The sequence below is a fragment of the Dreissena polymorpha genome, chromosome 9 (assembly GCF_020536995.1).
Source record: "Dreissena polymorpha isolate Duluth1 chromosome 9, UMN_Dpol_1.0, whole genome shotgun sequence".
Classification (NCBI taxonomy): domain Eukaryota; kingdom Metazoa; phylum Mollusca; class Bivalvia; order Myida; family Dreissenidae; genus Dreissena; species Dreissena polymorpha.
The window spans coordinates 21801758-21821712 of record NC_068363.1 but is presented as its reverse complement, the minus strand read 5'-3'; the positions used below and the strand labels follow the sequence as shown (position 1 = coordinate 21821712).

Below are 19955 nucleotides of genomic sequence, written 5' to 3'. Positions count from 1 at the left end.
CTTAAGATGCTTCTGGAATACGACCCCTTGTTATTGAAGTGCACATGGTAGCTGGCATATCAACATTGAGCTGGCTTACACATGAAATGACGTTGTCGAATGAAACGTGAGAACGGGTGGAGCTATCGAATAATAGTAGGTCATTCATGCGCAGACACTGTATACACAGTTAATATTGTGGTCTGCCTACAAAATAGCGACCGGATATATTTTCTCAGAATAAACCATCATTCCAATTTGCATGGTTGTAGGTCAAAGTGTTTTCTTTTGTGAGGAAACTAATGGTCTACGGAACAACTAACCATCGGGCGATTATCCAACCAACCAACCAACTTACAGATGCAAAGCAATATACACCGCTTCTTTGAAGAAGGGAATATGAGTAAGAGACAATTCCATCGCAAGCAAAATCCTGATTTGAAAACGTTTGGTAGAAATCTAGGTAATTGTCAATTAGGTACAAAGAAACTTGCTTTATTTAAAGAGTTTTTGTTTATTTAAATTTTTGTCAATAATGATCAATAAAAAGAATGGGCCCAAGCCATGAACATTCCTGTATTTGATTCATTCTGGGGAGCATATTTACCAAACAATTCTTAGACTTAACGGTGAGACTTGAGTCTACAAATAAAGAATACCGTTAATCTGCGAATAAAATACGCCCTTTTCCAACTTTAATTTTTCTTCAAGTAGGGGGTGCGTATTATATATGAGTTTAGAGCAAAAAAAATTTTTAAATCGTTGTTATTTGCTGCATGGCAGCCTTTTTGAACTACAACATTACATCAAAGGGGGGCAACAGGGCTCTCGCTATTCTGCATTTGAGCCATTTGCAATATTAAGAATTTGGCTGTATAAAAATCTAAATTGCGAAAATGCAAAAATCTAGTAAAATTTCGTTGAAAACATCCGCCATTTTTATCGGACTGGTTTTCTATATTTGTCTCTCTGTTTCAATGAAAGTGTTCGCAGTAAACGAAACCCGGTCTGTACCCGATTATGAGACATCGCTTGACCTTATTGTTATTAAAGTGCACATGGTAGCTGGCCAATCAACATTGAGCTCGCTTACGCATGAAATGACGTTGTCAAATGAAACGTGAGAACGGGTGGAGCTATCGGATAATAGTAGATCATTCATGTGCAGACACTGTATACACAGTTAATATTGTCGTCTGCCTACAAAATAGCGACCGGACACTAAGTCCTATAAAGAGATTAGCGAATGAAAAACAACAACGTGACAATACCCGTAAATAAATATTTCTAAGCTGACCACTTTTTATCTTTCTACCGAATATTTACCATATCTGAAGAAAAGAGTTGTTATTAAATAAATAAGTTCTATGACGCTAATATTACACCTTTCTGCCGATTGCTGAATTAAATTGAAAGGTGATAATTAATTAATTAGTTTTTTACTCCCAAGCTATCCTTAATGACAGCGGCATATTTAAATTAAAGGGATACGAGCAAAACACGAGCGGTTTAATTGTATTTAAAGTTTAACTAAAGTATCGATTTTGTAACACTTCGGAAGAGTAATTCATCTAGACTACAATAAAAACGGAAGTAACCACTTTGTCTTCTTATTATTTTTTTGTTATTATAATTATTATCGTCCTGAATATTGTCAAATGGAATTAAATGTTAAAAAACAAACAAACAGCGTCTCTCTTTATTTTGCAATTATGACTGCTTGACCCGGGTCTCAGCAGGTGGCCCGTGTGTTATCGGTAACAATCAACTGTAATATAAACAATATACAGAGATATTTATTATGGAACTGTCATGACAACTGCACGATAACACATCGCGATAAATATACTGGGGTATTACTGTGAAACAGATGGTTGATAACCTCAAATTGATTTGCTACTTTCACAACACAAAAATATATTGACTCATTTTTTCAGAAATGGCCGATTTCAGACACTGATTTTTTTACTGCGTATTTTACTCGGATTTTCAATTCTTACCGATAAATTTTGACCAAACTCGGGGGTGCGAATTATATACAAGGGCGATATATTCGCAGATTTACGGTATTCCTTAAAATTGGAATTCCGTAATTACTCTAGGTTTTCAGACACTAAGTTTCTCAACACCCTCTTTTTTAGCAAAAATAAATTATTTTTTTGTACTCTTAATTTTCGGACATACAGGTTTTCGTCCATAATTGATGTTTCTTAATTTTCAGACAGTATATTTTATTCTACAGACTTCGGCCCTGTTTGCACTTATCTCGTGTCACTTTGATCATGGATTTTCACAACCGGAAAAAGGTCATAAAACCTGGCAGATGCATGCCTGAGGACCATTGACCATTACATTCGCATAATAATTAAATTACCATGTATAGTGGTGGAAATTGATTTATTCAAAGTTGTCCTTTTCAAAGAAGCAGACTCTTATCAGAGTGTTTTGTCTTTTACATTTTTGTTCTACATCATTTCAGGCAAAAGTTAGCAAAGTTGTGAAGTTGTATTTATTTCTTTTTAAAGCAGAAAAAGAAGAGTTAATCACAAGAAAATTATTGAAAATTGATTTTTTGCTTTTATTTCATTATAACTTTTGGACATCTTAATTTTGTCTATAAATTTTCGGACACCTGTAATTTTTCAATATTTTTTGTATCTAAATTTTCACACTTAAAAATGTTTTGTTTTTTTAGAGTAATTACGGTACTCAAGAATTGCTTAACTTTTGATTGGGCATTAACCATTTAACCATTAACCATTAACTGCCATCTATATAATTTCTAGTTTAGATCATTTTTGTTAGTAACCCTTATCCTGTGTAACTTGTTATATATTCAAATGCTGGACGTATTTTTGTTCATTCTAAGACTACTCTTTTATCTTAACACTTTGCATGCTGGGAAATTTGTCGTCTGCTAAAATGTCATCTGCAGAATTTCTAAAATAAGCATTTTCTTCAATTTTTTTCAAAGAATACTATCAGAATAGCAAACAGTTTGGATCCTGATGAGACGCCACATTCTGTGGCGTCTCACCTGGATCCAAACTGTTTGTAAAAGGCCTTCAAAATTCGGTTCCCGCACTGAAAGAGTTAAGTCTAAGAATATGGGCCCAGTGTATTTTAATCCTTTACCACTTAGATACATATTTTGACACATTTGTTGTTCCTTAGAAAGTTATATTTAACTTAAAACCTTTCCTACTTAATTCAAGTTTTAAAGGCTTCGTATCCAATCCTTGGATACTGATGAGCAGCAAACAGCATAAAACCTGAATGGACTGCGAGTTAAACGCAGGCTGTTCTGGTTTTATGTTGGTTGCAAAAGCCATTTTCTATTTGCTTCTAAGAGGGGAAAGGGTTAAAACATGCTTTCTGAATACATTCTCTGTATAGCTAACTGCATGGCAGACTGATTATAATCTTACATACCGGTATGTGTACATATTTCTACATAACAACAAAGAAGACTATGGTTTAATAACTGTCAGCCCAAGGTTTGAACAAAAAAATCAGGAACATGTCAATATTTACTCTAACATGTAACATGTAAAGATTTCAAATACCAAAATTTGGACAATCACATAGTTACTAGGCATGGAATTAAATATTTATGAAAATAAAATAATCTAAACAAATAGGCCTAATTATTCTTGAGTTATCATCAGGAAACCATTTCACTGTTATGAGTCACTGTGGCCTTGACCTTTGACCTACATGTAGTGACCTGAAAATTAATAGGGGTCATCTGCCAGTCATGAGCAATGTACCTATGAAGTTTCATGATCCTAGGCGTAAGCATTCTTGAGTTATCATCCCGAAACCATTTTACTATTTTGAGTCATTGTGACCTTGACCTTTCACCTAGTGACCTGAAAATCAATAGGGGTCATCTGCCAGTCATGATCAATGTACCTATGAAGTTTCATGATCCTAGGCGTAAGCATTCTTGAGTTATCATCCCGAAACCATTTTACTTTTTCGAGTCAATGTGACCTTTACCTTTGACCTAGTGACCTGAAAATCAATAGGGGTCATCTGCCAGTCATGATCAATGTACCTATGAAGTTTCGTGATCCTAGGCCTAAGCATTCTTGAGTTATCATTCGGAAACCATTTAACTATTTCGGGTCACCGTGACCTTGACCTTTGACCTAGTGACCTGAGAATCAATAGGGGTCATCTGCGAGTCATGATCGATCTACCCATGAAGTTTCATGATCCTAGGCATATGTGTTCTTGAGTTATCATCCGGAAACCATTTTACTATTTCGGATTACCGTGACCTTGACCATTGACCTAGTGACCTCAAAATCAATATGGGTCATCTGCAAGTCATGATCAATCTACCTATGAAGTTTCATGATCCTAGGCATATGCGTTCTTGAGTTATCATCCGGAAACCATTTTACTATTTCGGGTCACCATGACCTTGACCTTTGACCTAGTGACCTCAAAATCAATAGGGGTCATCTGCCAGTCATGATCTATCTACCTATGAAGTTTCATGATCCTAGGCCTAAGCGTTCTTGAGTTATCATCCGGAAACCACCTGGTGGACGGACCGACTGACAGACCGACAGACCGACAGACCGACCGACAGACCGACATGTGCAAAGCAATATACCCTCTCTTCTTCGAAGGGCGGCATAATAAAGTTTACTCATACAAAATCAGTGTTCCTTATAGCAATAGTCAAAATGTGAACGTTAGATGTGGTCTGGTAACATAGATTTAATGAGATACAAAATGCTCGTGTTTTTTTGTGTGTGACAATATATTGCATGTGAATTTCCTGAGACAATATCCGAACATTTGTGAGCCAATGAAAGATAGGCCTGGGGCAGCTCATGATGCAAACTATGTTGTGCTTCCATTGGACATTTTTAGACAGTCACTTGTGAAAAACATACACAATATATATACTTTTTATGATTGGAAATGGGGTCGAAATTTGTCCCACCCTCAATCCCCCCCCCCCCATCCCCCCCCCAAAAAAAAACACACTTTCTGGCTACGAAGAAAAACACCAATTCCCCACATAGGATACATGTACATACCTGTTTGCAGGCTATCTGGGTATACAGCGCACCGATGTTGAACATAACGCTACCTTTCTCAAAGGTCAACGTCTTCTGGATATTTGGAACACCAGTCAGCGAATCATACCTGAGCACACAGCTTATTGTTATATCAAAACAGTGTTAAACAGATAAAAGCCTCTGTGAGGAAAAAAAAATTAACACAACCAAACGTTTTAGTCAAAAATTTGTTTAAAATTCTTTGCAATTACAGGTACCATATTAAACTTTTAAATAAGAAAAAGGGTCTATTTTTGTCTACATGGAAGTACATAAAACTTCAACAGGTGAGTTTAAAATAACAACATTCATCTGTAGCTAAGGAAATTACATGTAGTCCATCCAAAGGCCTGATTTCTGGATTTTTCTTTAGATTTTACCTACTTAAGTTTATTATCACATGTTTTCAAAATAACTTTCTAAAATAATGTTTGGGCAAAGTCTTAGTTATTGTCTTAAACAAGAGTGGACAAAATATTTAATTTGTCTCTTCAATTTTTTTAGAAATGCACATATTTTTGTAACATAAAAACAAAACAGCTTAATGTTCTAGGGTTTGTGCTGGCGCTCAACCACAACTGGAAAAATCTGACAAACGCCTACATGTATGTCTGAAGTCTCATATCCCCAAAAATATAAGTACACAAATATAACACTAAATGAAATTTTAGTGAACGAGAATCACCCTAAAATTATAATTATGTGTAGGAAATTAAATTTTGTTAATTTCCTGGTTTAATCGATAAATGAATTTAACACAAACTTGACAGAAAATAACCCACCCAAATTCCTCTTTTTCTCCCAAAACAGAAATCAACAAATTTTACATGACCAAAAAAACTTTGAAACAAAAAAATATGCCGACGGACATAGATAATTTTGCAGTAATAGAATCCACAGTTATTGTCTTATAAAAAGACACATGATCTATTGAGAAATCAAGGCCAGACCAGCGCCCTACCAATGAAACATGATGCTGATGCGTCTATCAGGTGGAAAGAAACGCTTCTCAAGGAAGTAGAGTTGATTGTAGTATTCCATCAACAGCTCTACGCCCGAGTCGTTCCTATGTGGAGTGCGAATAGCCTGAAAGACAGTTCCTAAATCATGATTAGGCTTTTAATTACATACCGATAATTTAATATTTCCACAATGAACCCATAACCATTTCAACAGTTTAATAAAGAAACACTATTAACTACTAGCATTTTCTGTTGCTGCATCATGCACAAATAAAAAGCCATACTACCTACTTTTCTGCAAAAAATGAAAGTTTGTCCAGCTGTTGCAAGAACAGTCATATCTGTCAATTAATATGAGTTGTTGATGAGTTGTCTATTCAAACCTTTATAAAAAGTATCCTATTCAAATAGAATTTGATGGGAAAATAAACTTAAAGTGGGTAAGGGTGTCACATTTACAGATTTTTCTAAACGTTTAAACGAAATGAAATAAACGAAACGTTACCGTTAAAACGGTATCCCTATGTCCGTTTAAAAAGCATCAGTACCATCGCATTTCCAAACTGAAAATATTTATTCCCAGAAGTAATATTCAGTGCATATCCCATTCGCACAATGACGTCATATTTAAACCATACAATATTATTAAACAGACTATCCGTATCACCACATGTTTATTCATCATTCTATAAAAATAATTTAAAGAACGTCGAAAATAATGTAAAATCGATGAAAAAAACTGTTTCCGAAAACGACACGTATTTTGCACATGAAATACAATGTGCATATTGTTTGACCGCAGGAAATGAAAAACCAGTTAACTAGCATAAATGTAAACAATATATAATTTGGTTAACATATTGCATTTCAACATGCTACCGCAGTGTTTTATTTTGCTAATCAATCTTTTAAAATATTTCAAGATGGCGGCATATGCACTGTTTCGTTGCCAAGTTGTAAGATTTTCGGAAAGAAGCGAAGTTTCAGTGCATGTCTGAGCCATCCGCTAACCAATCAGAAATAAATTACTGCCGAATTCGATAGCCCGATTTACCGCAAGTACCTGGATTTCGCAGTTCTTCATCAATATTCTTAGTACAGCTAGTTGGCTACGTTATTTGCACCCCAATATTTATTACATGGATATTGACTGTCGTTTGACACCTTTAAAAGTGGGATAACCATGAAAACAAAGTTGTCATAATTCTATAATAATAACGTTTGCAATGCAAATTTTGAAGACTCTGCAATGTTTTCAAACATTAAGAAAACTGTGCCATGGCTACCCCACCCAACTGCACATGGGGCACAATGGTGTTTTGCACACGATTTGTAAACAAGAATATTATTCATCCACTCTGTCTCTTACCAGTCTGAGCTCCTGTAGATCTTGTAGAGCCGTGTTGTAGCTGTCAGCATCCTCGCTGTAGTGCTCCAATATGAAGTCCTGCAAGGGGCCAGGGACAATGTTTGATACCAACAATACAGTGGTTACTAAGAGAGGTAATTGTAAGTATAAACCTATAAACCTATTTATTATAGCGAGATTGTATCGAAAGCCAAAGGCTTATTGAAACACTCTTGAGATCATTTCCTGGGTGGAACCAGTACTTGGTGACTTTCAATAAGATCTAAAGAATTCCTCCACGGTGGGGATCCAACACATGACCCCTTGGTTGCTAGAGGGACACCATATCCACTACGCCACCGGGACCTATTTTTTGTTAGTAAGTTAGATTATCGAAGACATTTGTGCATTACCAGGGCGGTAAACTTAATATTTATTTTATGGATTCCCAAATCAGGAGTGGTATTCCAGAAACATCTTAAGTCATTTCTTAAATAATTTCACTAAAGTTCAAAATAACAATGTTATGTTTTTCTTAACTAAATAGGGAAACACATGTTTTGTTTGGTATTCCTAAAATAACATTGGCATATTGATGTTATTTAAATGTATATCTTGATGCCAATCTATTGCAATATGAAATGAAACACTTAAGAAAATTTCCCAATTAAAGGATAAGAATAAAATTTAACTTAAGATGCTTCTGGAATACGACCCCAGTCATTCAAAACATCTTAAAATGCAGTCATAGTCTGTTCTCACACAAAATCTAAAGGCACAATACCCCGTACACACATTTAAGTTGCCATTAGCTAATGGGCCCACATCCATGTCCATATTATTGTAATGAACAAATTAACAACAAATTTAAGATCTGGCATGAAGGCCATGAAAAATTCATAATTATATCTTAATAAGACAGTTTGAAAAAAATATTTTTTTACAAATTTATAAACATTATAATATATGCTCATAACGATGCCCTCATAGTTACTTTGTAATAATAGTCAACAGAGATTAATAGTTAACCCTTTGCATGCTGGGAAATTTGTCGTCTGCTAAAATGTTGTCTGCTAAATTTCTAAAATTAGCATTTTCTTCGATTTTTTTCAAAGACTACTATCACAATAGCAAACAGTTTGGATCCTGATGAGACGCCACGTTTTGTGGCGTCTCATCTGGATCCAAACTGTTTGGACAGGCCTTCAAAATTCGGTTCCCGCACTGAAAAAGTTAATTACTTGTTAATAAGAACGTAAAAAAAAAACTAAAAAAAATGAGCCGCACTCTGGGAAACCAGGGCTTTATGCATGGGCGTAAGCTGTCATCTCAAATAAACCAGGGCTTTATGCATGGGTGTAAGCTGTCATCTCAAATAAACCAGGGCTTTATGCATGGGCGTAAGCTGTCATCTCAAATAAACCAGGGCTTTATGCATGGGCGTAAGCTGTCATCTCAAATAAACCAGGGCTTTATGCATGGGCGTAAGCTGTCATCTCAAATAAACCAGGGCTTTATGCATGGGCGTAAGCTGTCATCTCAAATAAACCAGGGCATTATACATGGGCGTAAGCTGTCATATCAAATAAACCAGGGCTTTATGCATGGGCGTAAGCTGTCATCTCAAATAAACCAGGGCTTTATGCATGGGCGTAAGCTGTCATCTCAAATAAACCAGGGCTTTATGCATGGGCGTAAGCTGTCATATCAAATAAACTAGGGCTTTATGCATGGGCGTAAGCTGTCATCTCAAATAAACCAGGGCTTTATGCATGGGCGTAAGCTGTCATCTCAAATAAACCAGGGCTTTATGCATGGGCGTAAGCTGTCATCTCAAATAAACCAGGGCTTTATGCATGGGCGTAAGCTGTCATCTCAAATATACCAGGGCTTTATACATGGGCGTAAGCTGTCATATCAAATAAACCAGGGCTTTATGCATGGGCGTAAGCTGTCATCTCAAATAAACCAGGGCTTTATGCATGGGCGTAAGCTGTCATCTCAAATAAACCAGGGCTTTATGCATGGGCGTAAGCTGTCATCTCAAATAAACCAGGGCTTTATGCATGGGCGTAAGCTGTCATCTCAAATAAACCAGGGCTTTATGCATGGGCGTAAGCTGTCATCTCAAATAAACCAGGGCTTTATGCATGGGCGTAAGCTGTCATCTCAAATAAACCAGGGCATTATACATGGGCGTAAGCTGTCATATCAAATAAACCAGGGCTTTATGCATGGGCGTAAGCTGTCATCTCAAATAAACCAGGGCTTTATGCATGGGCGTAAGCTGTCATCTCAAATAAACCAGGGCTTTATGCATGGGCGTAAGCTGTCATATCAAATAAACTAGGGCTTTATGCATGGGCGTAAGCTGTCATCTCAAATAAACCAGGGCTTTATGCATGGGCGTAAGCTGTCATCTCAAATAAACCAGGGCTTTATGCATGGGCGTAAGCTGTCATCTCAAATAAACCAGGGCTTTATGCATGGGCGTAAGCTGTCATCTCAAATATACCAGGGCTTTATACATGGGCGTAAGCTGTCATATCAAATAAACCAGGGCTTTATGCATGGGCGTAAGCTGTCATCTCAAATAAACCAGGGCTTTATGCATGGGCGTAAGCTGTCATCTCAAATAAACCAGGGCTTTATGCATGGGCGTAAGCTGTCATCTCAAATAAACCAGGGCTTTATGCATGGGCGTAAGCTGTCATATCAAATAAACCAGGGCTTTATGCATGGGCGTAAGCTGTCATCTCAAATAAACCAGGGCTTTATGCATGGGCGTAAGCTGTCATCTCAAATAAACCAGGGCTTTATGCATGGGCGTAAGCTGTCATCTCAAATAAACCAGGGCTTTATTCATGGGCGTAAGCTGTCATCTCAAATAAACCAGGGCTTTATGCATGGGCTTAAGCTGTCATATCAAATAAACCAGGGCTTTATGCATGGGCGTAAGCTGTCATATCAAATAAACCAGGGCTTTATGCATGGGCATAAGCTGTCATATCAAATAAACCAGGGCTTTATGCATGGGCGTAAGCTGTCATCTCAAATAAACCAGGGCTTTATGCATGGGTGTAAGCTGTCATATCAAATAAACCGGGGCTTTATGCATGGGCGTAAGCTGTCATATCAAATAAACCAGGGCTTTATACATGGGTGTAAGCTGTCATATCAAATAAACCAGGGCGTTATACATAGGCGTAAGCTGTCATATCAAATAAACCGGGGCTTTATGCATGGGCGTAAGCTGTCATATCAAATAAACTAGGGCTTTATACATGGGCGTAAGCTGTCATTTTAAATAAACCAGGGCTTTATACATGGGCTTAAGCTGTCATATCAAATAAACCAGGGCTTTATACATGGGCTTAAGCTGTCATCTCAAATAAACCAGGGCTTTATGCATGGGCGTAAGCTGTCATCTCAAATAAACCAGGGCTTTATGCATGGGCGTAAGCTGTCATCTCAAATAAACCAGGGCTTTATGCATGGGCGTAAGCTGTCATCTCAAATAAACTAGGGCTTTATGCATGGGCGTAAGCTGTCATCTCAAATAAACTAGGGCTTTATGCATGGGCGTAAGCTGTCATCTCAAATAAGCCAGGGCTTTATGCAGGGGCGTAAGCTGTCATCTCAAATAAACTAGGGCTTTATGCATGGGCGTAAGCTGTCATCTCAAATAAACTAGGGCTTTATGCATGGGCGTAAGCTGTCATCTCAAATAAACCAGGGCTTTATGCATGGGCGTAAGCTGTCATCTCAAATAAACTAGGGCTTTATGCATGGGCGTAAGCTGTCATCTCAAATAAGCCAGGGCTTTATGCAGGGGCGTAAGCTGTCATCTCAAATAAGCCAGGGCTTTATGCAGGGGCGTAAGCTGTCATCTCAAACAAGAGGGCCTGAAAGGCCCAAGGTATCCCCGCAACATATGCTTTGTTTGAGGATGGGTGCAAATTGGACGGATGAACATAATGATAGATGGACGGACGGAGTACAATAACACAAAACTAAGACAAAGGAAGGTTCTTAAGCCTTCACAATTTATTTAGGTGAATTAATAAGTCGTGCGTTTTCCACAAAAACATTCAACGTTTACATACGCTAAATTTTCAGAGTGTTGCAGAGTGAACACAACATCTGCCATGACATACCTGGAAATGTTTTGATGGTTAATCATTTATCATTGGGTACGGGAATCATTGGTGTCATTTTGGAAACATGATTAGTCACATGTATTCACTTTGTCAATCATACTTTATTTACATGATGATGTTTGAGAGGATGATGGTTTACTTCATAAATATAATAGGTAACAACAAGATACAATGGGCCATAACTCTGGTTTTAACAGATGGTGTACAATGCCATTTGGCGTGATACAAAGTTTCAATGAAATACACCAAAGCACTTCCAAGATATGGCTCCGGACACAAAAGTGACGGACGGACAGCCGGACAACGCAAAACAATATCCCTCTGCCTCTGGCAGGGGATATATACTCATACCAAGTTTATATGAAATCCGCCTAAGCACTTCCAAGATATGGCTCCGGACACAAAAGTGCCTATAGTAAAAAGCATTTTTTCAAGATACAAAGGGCCATAACTCAGTTTTTAACAGATGGTATACAATGCCATTTGGCGTGCATCATCCTCTTATGCATATATATACTCATACCAAGTTTCAATCATACCAAGCCAAAGCACTTCCAAGATATGGCTCCGGACACAAAAGTGCCTATAGTAAAAAGCATTTTTTCAAGATACAAAGGGCCATAACTCAGTTTTTAACAGATGGTGTACAATGCCATTTGGCGTGCATCATCCTCTTATGCATATATATACTCATACCAAGTTTCAATGAAATCCGCCAAAGCACTTCCAAGATATGGCTCCAGACACAAAAGTGCCTATAGTGAAAAGCATTTTTTCAAGATACAAAGGGCCATAACTCTGTTTTTAACAGATGGTGTACAATGCCATTTGGCGTGCATCATCCTCTTATGCATATATATACTCATACCAAGTTTCAATGAAATCCGCCAAAGCACTTCCAAGATATGGCTCCAGACACAAAAGTGCCTATAGTAAAAAGCATTTTTTCAAGATACAAAGGGCCATAACTATGTTTTTAACAGGTGGTGTACAATGCCATTTGGCGTGCATCATCCTCTTATGCATATATATACTCATACAAAGTTTGAATGAAATCCGCCAAAGCACTTCCAAGATATGGCTCCAGACACAAAAGTGCCTATAGTAAAAAGCATTTTTTCAAGATACAAAGGGCCATAACTCTGTTTTTAACAGATGGTGTACAATGCCATTTGGCGTGCATCATCCTCTTATGCATATATACACTCATACAAAGTTTCAATGAAATCCGCCAAAGCACTTCCAAGATATGGCTCCGGACACAAAAGTGCCTATAGTAAAAAGCATTTTTTCAAGATACAAAGGGCCATAACTCAGTTTTTAACAAATGGTATACAATGCCATTTGGCGTGCATCATCCTCTAATGCATATGTATACTCATACCAAGTTTCAATGAAATCCGCCAAAGCACTTCCAAGATATGGCTCCAGACACAAAAGTGCCTATAGTTAAAAGCATTTTTTCAAGATACAAAGGGCCATAACTCTGTTTTTAACAAATGGTGTACAATGCCATTTGGCGTGCATCATCCTCTTATGCATATATATACTCATACCAAGTTTCAATGAAATCCGCCAAAGCACTTCCAAGATATGCCTCCAGACACAAAAGTGCCTATAGTAAAAAGCATTTTTTCAAGATACAAAGGGCCATAACTCTGTTTTTAACAGATGGTGTACAATGCCATTTGGCGTGCATCATCCTCTTATGCATATATACACTCATACAAAGTTTCAATGAAATCCGCCAAAGCACTTCCAAGATATGGCTCCGGACACAAAAGTGCCTATAGTAAAAAGCATTTTTTCAAGATACAAAGGGCCATAACTCTGTTTTTAACAGGTGGTGTACAATGCCATTTGGCGTGCATCATCCTCTTATGCATATATATACTCATACAAAGTTTGAATGAAATCCGCCAAAGCACTTCCAAGATATGGCTCCGGACACAAAAGTGCCGGACGGACGGACGGACAACGCCAAAACAATATCCCTCCGCCTCTGGCGGGGGATAATAAGCATGTGCAGCCAACATAGGCTAATCTGGGACGACACTTTCTGTTAATACTGGATTTTCATTTAGAAACGACTTTCTCTATAAAAACAAGATGTGTTTGTGAAACACTATGCCCCCCATATAATTGAACTTTGACCTTGAAGGATGACCTTGACCTTTTACCACTCAAAATGTGCAGCTCCATGAGATACACATGCATGCCAAATATCAAGTTGCTATCTTTAATATTGCAAAAGTTATGGCCAATGTTAAAGTTTCACGCACACAAACCAATAAACAGACAGGGCAAAAACAATATGTCCTCCAGTATAGACTGGGGGGACATAAAAATCCATAAATTCAAAAGTGTCGTCCCTGAATAGCCTGTGCAGTCATGCATTAAGCCCTGTTTTCCCACAGCGAGAATCAAACATAGAGAATTATAGGTCAGTGTTGATTATAGATCAGGTTTTTCATGGGAGGCTTAGAAAACAAAAAACACGAGCCTTGGGGAGTGCTTTTTCCTCTTCGTGCCGAGCATGATAAACCTGATCTATAATCAACACTAATCTATATTCTATTTATCCCACTGTTTATTCAGTAGACATTTTTATTTAAACACAATAAGTTTAACTGGATAATTCCACTGGATTTATGACATCATTTTGTAAAAAAAAATGCTATGATTTTGTGCCGTGGTTTATAGCAGGAATTTAATCAACGGGAGTGCGTTTCACTAACATAGCGTATATTTTCGCAACTTTAGGTTGACGCACATAATTTACGCCGAACGTAAATTATTGCGTACGCCGTTTCACTAAAATGTGCGCAAAATTTACGCTGCGCGTTAGTGTCGTTTAGCCTGTCAGGTGCGCGCGGACGCTTGAGAAAGTCATCGTCTGCAACAGTATCTACTGTAAACAATGGACGCGAAAACGAAGGTAAAGAAAGCGAATTGGTCCAAAAACGAGTTTGAGACGCTCGTTTGCGAGTACGAGAATAAATATGACGTGCTCGAGGGTGGTCTGTCTATTTCACTCACTGGAATGGACAAACGGAAAGCATGGGAAAGCGTTATGGACGCGTAAGTGGTTTAAAGTCCCAGATTAATCATATCGTCACAAACATTCAAGAAACAAAACAAAATTTAGAAAATAATTTAGATATAAACTATTTAGTAACTGGTGATTGATCAATTTATTTGAAGCCCCTGTTTTGACATTAAACTGATACAACGTACAATTTAAGCATGTAGTGTCATTGCTAAATTAAAGATACTGTACAGTATTAAATCTGAATAGATGTATGAATTCTTCATTTTTAGAGCTTATAACTGGTGCTGGTGGTAAAAGTATAACATGTTATGAATTTTTGCTAGACTGAAATTGCATTTTTAGTGTCAACAGCACCAGCTTAATAAGCCGAACTGTGGATGAATGCAAGAAGAAGGTTAGCGACCTGAAGGTGAAGGCCAGTAAAAAAGAAAGAGCCAGGGTGCAGTATGAGCGGGGCACCGGTGGAGGACCCCCTTCAGAGGAATTGAGTCCTCTAGAAAAAAAGGTAATTTCCAAAGCGCTTATATATTCAGATTTATTATACCCCCTTTTGTTAAAAGGGTGCATACAATTATAATTACAAGTACATACTTAATTTTTCTTAATCAATAGTGAAACAGGTAAATTTTCACTTGCTGAACATAATCACCAACATCAACCAAATAATTACAATTCCATGTGGGAATTAAAAGCCAGTCGAATGATACGCCCTAGTCAATCAGAACACAATGCAGGCGTATCATTCGACTGACTTTGAATTTTCAATGAAGCAGGTAATAAGAACATATCCTTTAAAACATTGCAATTATTCTCTGCCTGCATTGCTGATTGTTGCCCTCAGGATACAGATTCTGTGGATCTTCATCAATGTCCACTTCTTCTTCTTCATTGTCAAAAGGTATCTTGAGGTCAAGGCACAAATTGTGGAGTTTGGCACATACCACAACCACCTCCATACACTTGCCAGGACGGAATGGAAGGACACCACCACTTCTATGCAGACACCTGAAATTGTTTTTTCATATTACCACTAACATGGCAGACCCTAATTTTTTCTAACTGACCCAACCGTTTTTTTTACTCTTCCAAGTAGAGATTAGAATGAAAGAATTTACTGGTTTTTCAACATGTTTTTTAAACTTGACCGTTTTCTCATAATTAGAATTGTGCTAATTTGGAAATACACAGAAATATTCAATGCTTCAAAGACATTTGGAAGATTTTGTTATTGAAATATATAAATATATAGTTCTATGGTAATCAAATAAAGCAATACAATCCTGCAATTTTGACCGGCTACTCAAGCTAAAGATTTAAATACAGTCCTTACAATATTTCTTATTTGATAACAATAGTTATTGGCATGCATAACACGTACCCGTTTTATTATAAATTGCTTTAAAAAAAAAAAAAGAGTTAACAAATAGTGATACATGTACATAAATCAACATGAAAAAAACTGACATTAATTCTGCCAAGCTACACAATTTTAAGAAAAACATAATACTTATTTATAATATACTAAGTATGCAATTTGAACAAACACTCAAATTTACCTAAATCTAGCCTTCAAAAGTCCAAATGCTCTTTCAACACAAATTCGAGTTCGGCTGTGAGCCCCGTTGAATCCCAATTCTTGTGCTGTTTGTGGGTTGTTCTAAAACAAATGGAAAATTCATTTCAACCATTGAAAATTGCAAAGTAGTTCATAAACAATCTGAATTAATCAATAAAAGGTACAACTCCGAAAAGACATAATCATCCTGAATACACTTAGGATGATAACACACATTTAGTTTGAATTTCATTAAATTCCATACTACAGCCGAGACAGACAAAATGCTCAATTTCAGTCATTTAAAGGTCCATAACTCTAGAAATGAACACCAAAAATCTATATTTAGCACCATAATATGCCACTAAACTGAAGATTTATTTTAAATTTCATGATCTTTCGTACAATAGTTATTTACAAATAGCTCATGGCAGAAAAAAATACTGAATTTCAATCAATTAAGAGGACAGTACTCTTGAAATATGAAGTCGAACCTACTGTAATGAACCACCGCATTATGATGATTCACATTAATTTTAGTTTAATTACATTCCATGCAATAATTGCTGAGAAAATAGCTCTGTACTGACAAAATTCCATTAATTACAATTACTGATCAAAAGGTTATTTTATTGTCGATTATATTGTAGAGCATAAGCCGTCAGTATGCCCCTTTAATACAACAAGAAGATAACAAAAACCTACAATCCATGAAAATACCTTGGGTGTTATCAGGTATTCTCTCAATGGATAACCAGAATCTCCCAATAGCCATCCTGGCTTGTTGATAGCAAGGTGGTCCTTCAGTGAAGAGTTATCAAATACTGTGGCATCGTGTGTTGAACCAGGCCACTTTGCATTGACATTGGTAAACCTGTGCATATTTATGACAATGTATCAAATGCTTAAAAGTGCATTTCAATCCGCATGCTAACAGACTAAAATGGACTTTCAACAATACTTCAGTGTACAAAATATTCATTGAAAATTAGAAGTTACGTTGAGCTAGAGTTCGAATCGTGTTGGGAATAATATTTTTAGGCGTTTTAAGTTATTGTAATAATTATTTCATCAATAAAGTAGTGTTCCTCATTTTCTTATATTATTAAAATTGGACTTTGTGCTATACTTAATGTTAGCATTTATATAGGTTAATACTGTCAATATGCCCCTTAAGTTAATAATGTACTTTATTGTTGATTATTTAAAAAACAAAAGAAAGACATAATTATTATAACTATATGAAAAAGGTTTATACAATTAGTAATGTAATTTTATTTAAATACAAACATCTATGTCGTTATTGAAACTGGTTCTAAGGGAACAAAACCAAACTAGAGCTTTGTCATAGACGTGATGAATACCTCCACATGACACATTGAAACAGAATATTTTGCATGTTGTCTTCACAAAAAAAGAGAAGATAATTAATGACATTTCTAAGGAATTAGTACAAAGTGTGACCTCCACCATGGAGATATCGATGTAATTCTTTCCCATGACAGAGTGACTGCCATATTTGTGGCGTTCTGAGAAAACTGGGCATAATGCATGTGCGTGAAGTGTCAGCCCAGATAAGCCTGTGCAGTCCCCACAGGCTAATCAGGGACGACACTTTTCGCCTAAACTAGATTTTCGATAAGATTATATGTCTCTTACATCATTTAAACAATAAATTCAATTAAAGCGTAAATTGTCGTCCGTGATTAGGGATGACAATTTACGCACAAGCATTATGCTTAGAAAACAACACATATAGCCCCCCTCTCCCTACCAACGGGGTACAACAAAATAACCTTAAGCTGCTATCCACAACAGCTTGAATGTTTACAGCATGGTATCCTTTTCGGCACACATACGTCTGAGGATTTTCAGATGGAGCTTGAATTGGGATCAGTGTTCCATCCACAGCGCCTATAACATTCGGGATTCCTGCTACACGATGGAACTTCTGTTTTGTTGCAGCAAGGTCATGCAAAGATGTTGGGAAGGTGATGTTGTTCAGGTTTCGGTTAATGGCACTTATAACCTGAAAGTTATAGAATGTCTCATATTATAATCTTAAATATTACAATCGACTGGTTTTTATTTTTTGATGAAGAAGATGGCCTCCACAAAGAATGTGCTTATGTTATTCATATATGCAAATAATTCCTTTTTTTCAATTAATTCAATGAATTCATTGGAACATATATCAGTTTACACAATAGTAAATAGCAGTAATAAATAGTCGCTTCATGAATGTTAGGGCATCTAATTTATTAATAAAGCTTTGGAGTTTATGCAAATAAGATGCTGGAAACGGACATAATTTGTGCATTTTTTGCCTTAAGGGTACAAACGCCATAAAACCATTTTTATCAGCAAAACGTTCATTAACCATTATATCGCTGTAGGTTGGAATATGTCAGTCTGGTTAGTGGCATACTTAAGCTAAGTTCGTTTTAGCAATGATGCGTTTCAACCGCAGAAGAATTAAACAGCTTTTAATTGAAAATTGTTTAATTAATTTAGGAGAATGTTTTCACAATAAAGTTTTCTTAACCCTTTGAGCGCTGGAACCGGGATTTGAAGGCCTTTGCAAACAGTTTGGATCCAGATGAGACGCCACAAAACGTGGCGTCTCATCAGGATCCAAACTGTTTGCTATTATGAAAGTATTCTTTAAAAAAAAAATCGAAGAAAATGCTTATTTTAGAAATTTAGCAGACAACATTTTAGCAGACGACAAATTTCCCAGCATGCAAAGGGTTAAGACACACCTGTTGAATACACCGGCACACAGAGCTCCTGCTGACTCCATGCAGATCTCCAACCTCGCTATAAAAATCTCCTTTGGCAAGGTAGCGTAGTGTAACTAGGAGCTGAAAAAGAGACCCATGCAATCCAATAAAAAATATTAATAAAATTTGTCTCTCAAAATGACTAATGTGATATATAACCTTTATAAAATTTTCTGAACAATAGTTTACCCACGTTTGTTCAGAAATAAGTATTAAATGGGACTACACAAACACAAGTTTGTTTGTAAATAATATTAATAAATAGCACACACACACAAATGTCACTGTCAAAATCAGTTACTCTTAAAAAAAATTCAACTGAAGTTCTATAAACTCGTACCATAAGAAGCAGATGAATCAATGCATTTCGCGCATGTTCTACGGTATATTATGTTAAGACTTATATTTTTTAGATAGAGAAACAAACAAGAATAAAATTCCAAACTAAATTGTGGGGATGCCACATCAGCTTTTCGTTCACAACAATATGGCGTCCGTGTATTCAAGGGAAATAACAACGAAAACAGGTGTCGGTTATGTGGTACTAAATTGCACAAAAAAGGATTATAATATATAATTATTATGGTATTCATGTTCGAAAAGACAAACAAACAACGTACACCGACCTTTGTTCTGACGTTCAGTGAGTGACTCCTGTCACTCATAGGCTCGCAATCGGCACGAATTAACTCCTCGAGGTAAATAATACCCTCCGTCGACAGACGATACCTCTCAACGATTTTCTTTTCGCTCAGATAGCTTAAGGTGTTGATTCGTGCTCGGAATATTCGAGGACGAATCTCGCGTAATGCGAACGCTTCAGCAACGGCAGCCATGACACTTCCGGATTTACGCCAATTTTTCTGATTTACGCGAAGTACATTTGTGACGTAAATGTACGCCAGAATTTACGCACAGCGTTAATTTACGATGTTTAGTGAAATGCGTTTTTGAGAACAACATTTGCGTACGCAAATATTTACGGAAAAAATTTGCGTACGCATCTTAGTGAAACGCACTCCGGGGCTTTAATCA

At 36.8% G+C, this 19955-nt stretch overlaps 3 protein-coding genes across 6 annotated transcripts in view; all 3 read right to left on the bottom strand.

Moving 5' to 3' along the window:
• The window catches only part of LOC127846702 (endonuclease/exonuclease/phosphatase family domain-containing protein 1-like), a 182249-nt gene that overhangs the window by 108298 nt on the left and 53996 nt on the right, over positions 1-19955 (bottom strand). The window lies entirely within an intron of this gene.
• LOC127846701 (rhophilin-2-like) overlaps positions 1-19955 on the bottom strand; it is a 63103-nt gene that overhangs the window by 31901 nt on the left and 11247 nt on the right. Inside the window, exons 5-7 of the mRNA XM_052378191.1 lie at positions 7392-7469; positions 6022-6146; positions 5040-5148 (exon numbers count right to left, since the gene is read on the bottom strand). Coding sequence (XP_052234151.1) covers positions 5040-5148; positions 6022-6146; positions 7392-7469 — 312 coding nt within the window. The remainder of the gene's footprint in view (positions 1-5039; positions 5149-6021; positions 6147-7391; positions 7470-19955) is intronic.
• On the bottom strand, positions 15189-19617 carry LOC127846715 (putative nuclease HARBI1). Of its 2 annotated transcripts, none has more exons than XM_052378215.1 (6): positions 19547-19617; positions 18900-19001; positions 17934-18166; positions 16858-17011; positions 16139-16239; positions 15189-15587 (listed from the first exon to the last, which is right to left on the bottom strand). In XM_052378215.1, exons 1-6 carry the CDS (start codon positions 19583-19585, stop codon positions 15374-15376), a joined length of 843 nt encoding a protein of 280 aa, XP_052234175.1. In that variant the 5' UTR covers positions 19586-19617; the 3' UTR covers positions 15189-15373. The 2 variants fall into 2 exon arrangements, with proteins under 2 accessions (XP_052234175.1, XP_052234177.1); XM_052378217.1 differs by lacking the exon at positions 19547-19617 and adding an exon at positions 19261-19401.

Excerpts from the sequence above, each read along its gene's own strand:
- LOC127846715 (XM_052378215.1), bottom strand. The coding sequence starts at position 19,585 with ATGAGTGACAGGAGTCACTCACTGAACGTCAGAACAAAG. Across the intron at positions 18,167-18,899 it reads TGTGCCGGTGTATTCAACAG|GTTATAAGTGCCATTAACCG; the intron begins GTGTGTCTTAAC and ends TATAACTTTCAG. Across the intron at positions 15,588-16,138 it reads CTTTTGAAGGCTAGATTTAG|GTGTCTGCATAGAAGTGGTG; the intron begins GTAAATTTGAGT and ends AAACAATTTCAG.